The following is a 9,123-nucleotide window of genomic DNA, read 5'->3' as shown; positions in this document are numbered from 1 at the left end:
AGAATGAGTTTGTCATCACTGTTTTCGTTCCTTAACTTCTCTTAGCAAACATCCAGAACTGCTTTCAGGGATGAAATTATCTGGTGGCCAATCAAGGCAACCAGGATGAATTCATCTCTATTGATACTACGGGGCAGGAGAGAGAGGCAGAAGAGGTAGTGGAGGTGAGGGAGGTAATGGTGGTGATGGCGAAGGTGATGCCGAAGGTGGAGGTGAGGGCGATGACAGTGGTGGCAGGTGGTGGATGTGATGGTAGTGACTGGGATGATAGCAGTGATAATGGTGGAGATGCTGAAGGTATTATGTAAGATGATGAAGTTGCAGAGGAGGCAGAAAGGGGAAGGTGGCAAGTAGTGGCAATGGTGGGGGGAGGGGTGGTACAGGTGCTGGTGGAGATGATGGTGGTAACAATGATGATGTAAAGAGAACTGGAAATATGTCTGCACAAAGACTTGCACATGAACGTCCATAGCAGCCTAACTCATAATAGCCAAAAAGTGGGAACAACTTGAATGTCCGTCAATGGATGAATAGGCAAACAAAATGTGGTAGCCACACACAATGGATATTATTTGGCCTTAAAAGGAATGGGGTTCTGTTACATGCTACAACATGGATGAACTTTGAAAACATTATAAGTAAAAGAAGCTGGACACAAAGCCACCACATACTGTATAATTCCATTTATATGAAATGTTCAAACAGGCAAATCTATAGAGACAGAACATAAACTAGAGGTTGCCTATGGCTGGTGGGAGTGGTATGGGAGTGACTGCTAATAGGTATGGGGTTTCTTTTTGGGGTGATAAAAATATTCTAATACTAGATTGTGCAATTCTGTGAATATACTAAAAACCATTGAATTATATACTTCAAATGGGTGAATTGTATAATACATCAATAAAGCTGTTAAAAAAAAGCGGGGGTATCAGCAATGTGGTTGTGGAGGGTTCACTTTTGGTGTGTGGGAGAGGAAGGAAGAGTTGATACCCGACATACCTAAATCTATGTTGGGTCAAGTCTGAGTACCACAGATTTTTTCCATAGACATTTTTTTCTATCTTCTGGAAAACTACATTTTCGCACATAGCTGACACTGAATCGACACACAAGTATTTCTGAAACAGATTATAAAAATCAAGCCAAGTGTCACCCGCCATTGGAATCGTGTCTAAAAGGAACATTTTTTTTTTCATACAGTGGTTTTTTTTCCCCCCCATACAGTGTTCTCAGCATGCAGAACTGCTTTTTCGGAGCAATGGGATGGAGGAGCCAGGCTTCCCCTTCTCATGTGATTGCAAAATCAGACGGAGTCCATGAAGAAATTAAAGCAGACATCTGAGGTCTATAATTTTTAATAATTTTAAACTAGCTACAAAATGTCAATCACTTCACAAACTGACAGAGGAGACAGGAGGAATTTAATATTACATGCTGTAATGATATTTATCTCACAGTTTATCTATATTTCATTCATTTATATTATTTTTTTTTAAGATTTCTTTATCAGCTACTAAATATCTCAGCAATTTGGTGTGCATAGCTCTAGATTAAGCAACAGAGAATTGTACTGATAACAAACCACAGGGGGAAATGGTGATTAAAAAGAGTCAGCCTTATAAAATTTACATCTCCACACTGTTTCACAGCAAGATTGCTTTCTCCAAAACATAGCCTTCAAAAGCAGCAAACAAATCCTATATTACATTCATTTGACATAGTTCATCCAAACGTATATTTTGCTGGAAATGATTAAGTGGTGAGTGTGTCAAATCCATCTTTTTTTTTAATTCTTTTTTTAAAAAAAGGATGATTATGATTAATAAGTCTATATATTGACAGAAAGAAAGTGACACTACTTCAGTTTTGCTGGTATAACTTAATCTTGACAGTGTCTCAATACTGAGCATGCTTTGTTGTTTTGTTGTTTCTGTTGGTGTGTGTGTGTGTGTGTGTGTGTGTGTGTGTGTGTTTTCTCATCAGTATGCTACTGTCATGGAAAGATTTTGTTTAAGTAGGAATCTAAAAATCTATTTAGTTCTCATGCATAAATGCATAAATCACATCACTTTTAGTGCAATGCCTGTTATGTAATTCCACATTGTCTAATCATGAAATCATAAAGACAGATGACAGCCATGAGGAACCAAGGACAGCAAATTTTGAGAGTTTCAGAGCCTGACACCCAAGGAAAGGACAGTGGCAGTAGCTCTGTGGAATGTCACAGTTTTACAAGAACAATACTGTGTATTGAAAGAATCAACAGCACATTGAGCATTCCTAAATTGTTGTCATTCAGCAAACACCACTGAGGAGAGAAAAGGAAAAATGAAACCCAAGACATCTTATGTAGGGAGTTAGAGCCACCAAATGACTACTATATACAACCTTTGGAAAGAAAGAGACCCAGAAAGAACAAAACACATAATATTGTTTGGAAGGTGATGAATGACACAAGACAACATTCACAATGGGAGTGGACTGATGTGTGTATGTGTGCAGACCTACTAGGTAATACGATGAGAAAAGCATGAAGGTGCTATTTTGCCCAACAGCATTTGGAAGAGAACACAGGTGGGCACATTTAACCACTCCCCAGCATCTTTGTTGCACGTTGGTTGGCCTCATCAATTCTGGTTTTGTTGGAATCAGCCTAGAAAAAGGGAAAAGAAAACAGAATTCAGGTTACCTTTTGACATTCCATTCTTCCTTCTTGGTCTATTGAAGTGCCCCCTTCTTGAATGAAGGCATCTTGAAACTCCCCCAGTCAGAATTAACCCTCTCTTGTCTTGTGATTCCCGAACCATTTCCTGTGGCTCTACTTAGACATGATCAAAGAAGCTTGATCTTAGCTCTCATGACTGTTTAAAACTACCAGAGATTATCCTTTTAAGGACAGTGTTACATCATTTATCTTTCTATCCTGGAATGACACCCAATGACTTCTATGTTAGGTATTCACATCTGTTGGATTGAGTTGAATTACCACCACTTATACAGTTGGATTCAAATCATGGCTACCTTATTAGCAGTATCATTTTGGGCCAATTACATAACATCTTGGGGCCTCAGCTTTCTTGTCCATAAGCTGGGAATAAAAAAGAATATTGCTAACAACCATGAGTGTCTATTATATCCCATTCATTCAACTTTGACAACATCAAGATTAATATCAACTATGAGATGTATATTATTATTAATTCTTTTATATTATTATTAATTCATTTTTCCCAATGAGGAAACCAGGCAGCCTGGAGTCAGAGTCCACACTGGTAATCATTATGTTAATCATTATAGTACTTAGGTCTGCTGTGAAAATGAAATGAGTTTATATATATAATATGTTAGAATAATTTTTTACAAAGATTAAGTACTCATCATATCTTATCTTGCAATTATAGTTATTGGATGAAAACTTGACTTGTTTTAGGGATGTTTAATAATTTTAGGCCTCAGGGCACCTGGGTGGCTCAGTCAGCTAAGTGTCCGACTCCAGCTCAGGCCATGATGTCATGGTTTGTGAGTTTGAGCCATGCGTCAGGCTCTGTGCTGACAGCTTAGAGCCTGGAGCCTGCTTTGGATTCTGTGTCTCCCTCTCTCTCTGCCCCTCTCCCATTCACCTGTCTTTCTCTCTCTCAAAAATAAATACAAAAAAATTATTTTAGGCCTCATTTCTGAAGACTCACTCCTGTAAGTCTGATAATTGCCTTTTTTTTTTTTTATTAAAGTAGGCTCCACGCCCCATATGGGTCTTGAACTCATGACCCCAAGATCAAGGGTTACATGCTCTACTGGCTAAATCAGCCAGGTGCCCCTTATAATTAGTTGACTTGTTTTAACAAGGGGACTTTTATCATAATTTTGTGCCTTGACTGATCTCACTGCCTGGGTTACCTTTTGCTGTATATATAGCATGAAACCCAGAGTTGCTACCATAATAAACTTTTAAACCTCAGAAAATGAAGTATTCCCAACACCACTGAGAAAGGTATGAGTCAGCAAGCAGAGGCAAATATGAAGATTCTGTTTAGGCTGTTGTTTTGTCCCAGCGTGATTGGTAATGGTGTCTGCCCCTCCCCAGCCTCAGAAGAGAAGCAGGAAGCAGAGAGGCAGTGTGGGAAACAACTGTTTTTCTATCAACCAGTATTTATTCAATGATTACTGATTTTGCATCTACTATGGTACTTGGTACTTTCCTGCCTCCACCAAATTGGGTATTCTTTATTCAGTTTAATTGTGAATTCCCAGCACAATTAGAGTTACCGACATTCAACTAGAAATTTGCCAAGTTAAAATAGAAATATTGCTAGGTTACTGTAATTCTGAATTATCTGGCAATGGCTTCCTACCATCTGTTTGGATAACCAAAAGGTGACTTTCAAAACAGGTAAGAACATTAATTTGCCTTGATTGTTTTGATCTATAGACTCATATTCTGGACCTTAGTTTACTGATTTGGAAAATAGGTATTCTTTCCAATTTTACTTGGCTCTTAAATCTTCCCTCTTTAGCTATAAATTCTATCAGAAATAATGACCCTTTGGTGCAAAGGAAAATTAAAGGCTCAGACCAGTGTGAAATGTTCCTGCAGATTGAATTATGCTATTTTTTCCAGACTATACACTGAGGAAAGCTCAAATGAAGAAAATCATTCATTTGAAAATGGGTGGCATTTCTGGAGGTAAACATTGTAGGAACTCTTGCATTAAGAATGCACTGGTGAGCCTTCACCTGGTGGTGAAAAGGGATATTTTGAAGTATAACATGAGGTTATTCTTTGGATATTGTCAAAGGTTCTGGAACAGACCTATGTTCAATAAACATCTGTGATTTCCACCTAAATTTTCTCTGAAGCAATCAAAATTCAAGCCCATATATCTGATGCAAAAGGTTCTACCTCTTTATTGTATAACAGAAATAGGATCTTTTAGGGAAAAAATCCTGAGGTAATCTCCTTTTAGATGTCTTCCTGGTATTTGGAGAATGCCTGTGTTCATTCTGTTTATATGTTTTAGGACTGTATTTATGGAATATAGCCCACCCCAGTTTTCACATTTCTATTTAGAGAATCTTAAGCTTGCTGGCATACCCAATATGCTACATGATTTGCCCTGTGAGAAAGCAAGGATGACCCCCCCTTGCCCCCCACTGAGCCAGTAAGAGTTAGAAGGAGCTCATTAGCCCACCACACTTCTGAACACTCTAGAAATATCAGCTTCAGACCATGGCAGGTAGCTTTTAGGCCCCTGCTCAGAATGCCAGAAGTAGATGTTTATTACCCTACATGGCAGCCCATTCTCATCTGAGGTTTGAACTGGTTCCTTATTATCTTCCAGATGAAAAAATCAGGTCACGAAGCTGGTGAGTGCTGTTGGAACCTGAGGTCTTAGTTTTCAAATGCTGTGTTTCCTCATTGATAGGAGAATTCAAGGAATGCTAAAAGCTTCAGCTTCACTGTATTTCACTGTGTGTGTGGCATCTACTGCTGACAACTTTAGATACTTTCTTCCTTTTTTTCTTTCTTGTTGGTTTTTTTTTAAATTTTTTTTTTTAGCAAGAAAGAGAGAGAATGCACAAGCAGAAAAGAGTGGCAGAGGGAGACAGAGACAGAGAGAAAATCCCAAGCAGGCTCCACACTCAGCACAGAGCCCCATGTGGGGCCTGATCCCATGACCCTGGGATCATGACCTGAGCTGAAATCAAGAGTCACTCAACCAACCCAGCCACCCAGTTGCCCCTACCACCAACACTGACAACTTTAAATCAAAGTTTGAATACCGGGGCACCTGGGTGGCTCAGTTGGTTAAGTGTCTGACTTCGGTTCAGGTCATGATCTCACAGTTTGTGGGTTTAAGCCCCGCGTCAGATTCTTTGGTGACAACTCAGAACCTGGAGCCTGCTTCTCTGCCTCTCTCTCTGTCCCTCCCTCACTCATGCTTTCTCTCTTTCTTTCTCTCTCTCTCTCTCAAAAATAAATAACATTAAAAAAAATTCAAAGTTTGAATACCACTATTTCCTGAGCAACATAAAACAACTAATATAAACTTGCCTCATTTTAGTAGTTTTCCGAAAGAACTGTACCACTTTAACCTTAGAAGATTGTATATATATAAATAACTCAAAGCAGAAAGCAAGGTTTTTAAATAGACAAAGTAATTTCTTGACAGTCCATGGGGATGTATTAAAATTACATTGCTTTGGGTGCACCTGGGTGGTTAAGTGTTCCACTTCAGCTCAGGTCATGATCTCACAGTTTGTGAGTTCGAGCCCCACACTGGGTTCTCTGCTGTTAGTACAGAGCCCACTTTGCCTCATCTGACTCCTTCTCTCTCTGCCCCTCCCCCACTCATGCTCGCTTGCTCTCCCTCAAAAATAAATAAACATAAAAAAAATTACATTGTTTTGGACTTCCCAAACTTCACTATCAATCCAAGTGATGAGAAAGGATCATGATTGATGGGGTAGGGTGAAGGTTGTTGGTGGGGTCATGAGAGAATATGGGAGAAACATCAGAGGATTCTCTTCACTCTTACAGTGTGATTTTAATTTACTCTTAAATATGCAGGAGAACTTCTAAACTGTTACCTGTTATCAGAAGTGAGAATTTACATGAGAAGGTAGAAGTCTATTAATAATTGTGCAGCTCATATAACATGTATCATTTGGGGCAACGCTGGGTTGAAATGGACTCTATCTAATCATGTTTAGATTATGATTTGGGGAGTAAGACCCAGGCTGGTTATTCAAAGGCAACTAGACCTCTCTCTCACTTCTTAAGCAATTCCACACCTAAAAGGATGATACAAACCATAACGGCTATTTCCCATCCACTTGCCTGCCTTCCAATTATACCTCATGGCTGCATATGTCTTTGCCCTTGTAGTAAATTGGGCCCCAAATGAAAGGTTTTCCCTAGAGAAGAGAACTAGAAATGCAAAGTGGCAAAATTAAGATGCCACTTGCCTTTCCAGGAACACTTTTTGTGCTTAAAGTCCAACTCCATCAATAAAGGTTTGACCCCTCTCTCTTAGTAAAAGTTCTCCTTCTGGAACTCTAATTGAGTTAGAGGTACATTATCTCTCTACATCCGTGAGTAAATTGGGTCCATTGACAGAAAATGAGTACTTCTTGTTTTTTCAAATCATTTCCTGATGGAAGGTGGTTCAGCAATTATTTCTTAGTTCATTTTTCTGGGCCATCATGGGCAGGTCAGTCTGTGTTGGCTCCAGTGCTTTTTGAAACTCTCAATATTGTTGTAAAATCTATTGATTTGCACAGCTTTAAAAGCTTTAGCATATCAAAGGCTCTTAGCAAGGATAAGTATGTCATGACTTGTAAAAGTCAGTAAAGCACAAGCTTTTTGCTAACAGCACTGACATTTATATAGCTCAGTATTGATCGGGCAAAATATTATGCAATCAGATATTTTTAATATGGGGCACATAGAGCACAATAAGGCAAAGTATTCCCTTTATGTCTACTTCCTTTTTCAAGTCTTGGGTTCCAAGAAACTCAGTATTTAGCCTTCTGATTCAAAGCATCCTTCTCTGCTCACCAAAGTGGAATGAATTATTTAGAAGAAACTCAGGGCTTCAGGCTCAGAACTTCAACATCCTCCAGGGAATAAACTCATACAATATAAGATTAGCCAACTAGAATTGATTATGGATGCAGGATGGCCACTAAACTTATAATGTATCTATTTCTTCCTGTTGTCATTTTGACATTTTAGGAGATTATAAGCAATATTCAGGACTCTACTGATTGGGGAGGGGGCAGAATACAAGATCATAGAAAGTATGTCAGATTTGTATAGTGTGGGATATCAGCTTTTGGTGCCCCAAATCTTTTTATAAAAGCTACCCAGTGTTTCTTTCTGTTCTTTTCCAATCTCAAGCCCCCAAACCCATTCCTTCCCCTTCTATTCTCTCCACTTTTCCTTATGCCTCTTGTTGACACCAGGGGGTTCAGTCTTAGAGCCACATCTGGTGTCCTTGTGTGAATTCAACTTCACCAGATTATGCTCTCTATTTTGAGATCTGGACATGTGAACTGCTGAACTAGAAAAGGAATGTAGGCCTTTTAGAGCTATCATGAAAGCTTTGGCATTTATAAAATCAAAGCTCATATTCATTTTCTGGTTAAACTAAAGTAAGTACTCTTTCCCATATTTCCTGATTATATTCCTACATCATCTCTTGACAAGCTCCTAACCAACCTTCAAGACTCAATTTGACTTTTATTTGGGAGACTGTCCTATAACTTAACTCTTGCAATCTTCCCTCATCTAACCCTACTTTGAATTTTATGTGTGGCTCTCTTGGCAAATTATATAAATTCATCTGGAGGCTCAATGCTTCCCATAGGCTGTGAGTTTCTTACTAGTGGGGATGATGTCCTTCTCATATTTATGTCCTTTGGTGCCTAGCACAATGCTTGAAATAGGAATATCTGCTAGATTCTACCCTCTTGTTTACTTATATGTTGGTGAATTTGTGTCTTGGAAAATAAGGGGAAACTTCCACCTATTGGTGTGCCTGAACCCACTATCACAGCTTGAGGGTCTTATTATGTCCTTCATCCTTCCTCAGTGGTTATTTCAGAAGAAGTAATGAACAGTGGAAACTTGTTAACTGCCACAAGCTTACCTTCTCCATGATCCTGTCGATCTGGCGATTCTGTGTATCAATCTCATTGCCCATATCCAGGGCCATGTGACGGAGGTTCCCAATGATACCGCTCACCTGCTCCAGATTTTCATCCATTTCATTTTCTCGGGCATCATTTGTTACCCTGGGAGTCAAAATGGCAATTTTTAGAAGGTAGAATGTGAGAAAAATCTCAAATACCAAGGACTCAAAGCTTAGGGAAAATCTGTAGATGCCTAGGTATCAATCCTATCTACCTTCACTCTGTTCAATATAAGAACATTTTAGCGTCTATACATTAGAAAATAATTTTTTTTTAATATTTAAGTAATCTCTACACCCAACGTGGGGCTCGAACCCACAACCCCAAGATCAAGAGTCACATGTTCCACTGACTGAGTCAGCCAGGTGCCCCTACAATAGAAAATAATCTTTAAATTTTATTTTTGAACTCTTGAGTTTATAAAGAAGGCAT

The 9,123-nt window shown here is 38.9% G+C and overlaps 1 protein-coding gene across 1 annotated transcript in view; it reads right to left on the bottom strand.

Moving 5' to 3' along the window:
- Window positions 1-1,339: 1,339 nt before the first annotated feature.
- Window positions 1,340-9,123, bottom strand: part of SNAP25 (synaptosome associated protein 25) — an 84,809-nt gene continuing 77,025 nt past the window's right edge. The window contains exons 7-8 of the mRNA XM_042931612.1: window positions 8,649-8,793; window positions 1,340-2,653 (exon numbers count right to left, since the gene is read on the bottom strand). Coding sequence (XP_042787546.1) covers window positions 2,585-2,653; window positions 8,649-8,793 — 214 coding nt within the window. The 3' untranslated portion in view covers window positions 1,340-2,584. The remainder of the gene's footprint in view (window positions 2,654-8,648; window positions 8,794-9,123) is intronic.

This window comes from Panthera leo, chromosome A3, assembly GCF_018350215.1.
Source record: "Panthera leo isolate Ple1 chromosome A3, P.leo_Ple1_pat1.1, whole genome shotgun sequence".
In the NCBI taxonomy this organism is placed as follows: domain Eukaryota; kingdom Metazoa; phylum Chordata; class Mammalia; order Carnivora; family Felidae; genus Panthera; species Panthera leo.
The sequence above is the reverse complement of the archived record's forward strand: the minus strand, read 5'-3'. Positions and strand labels throughout refer to the sequence as shown.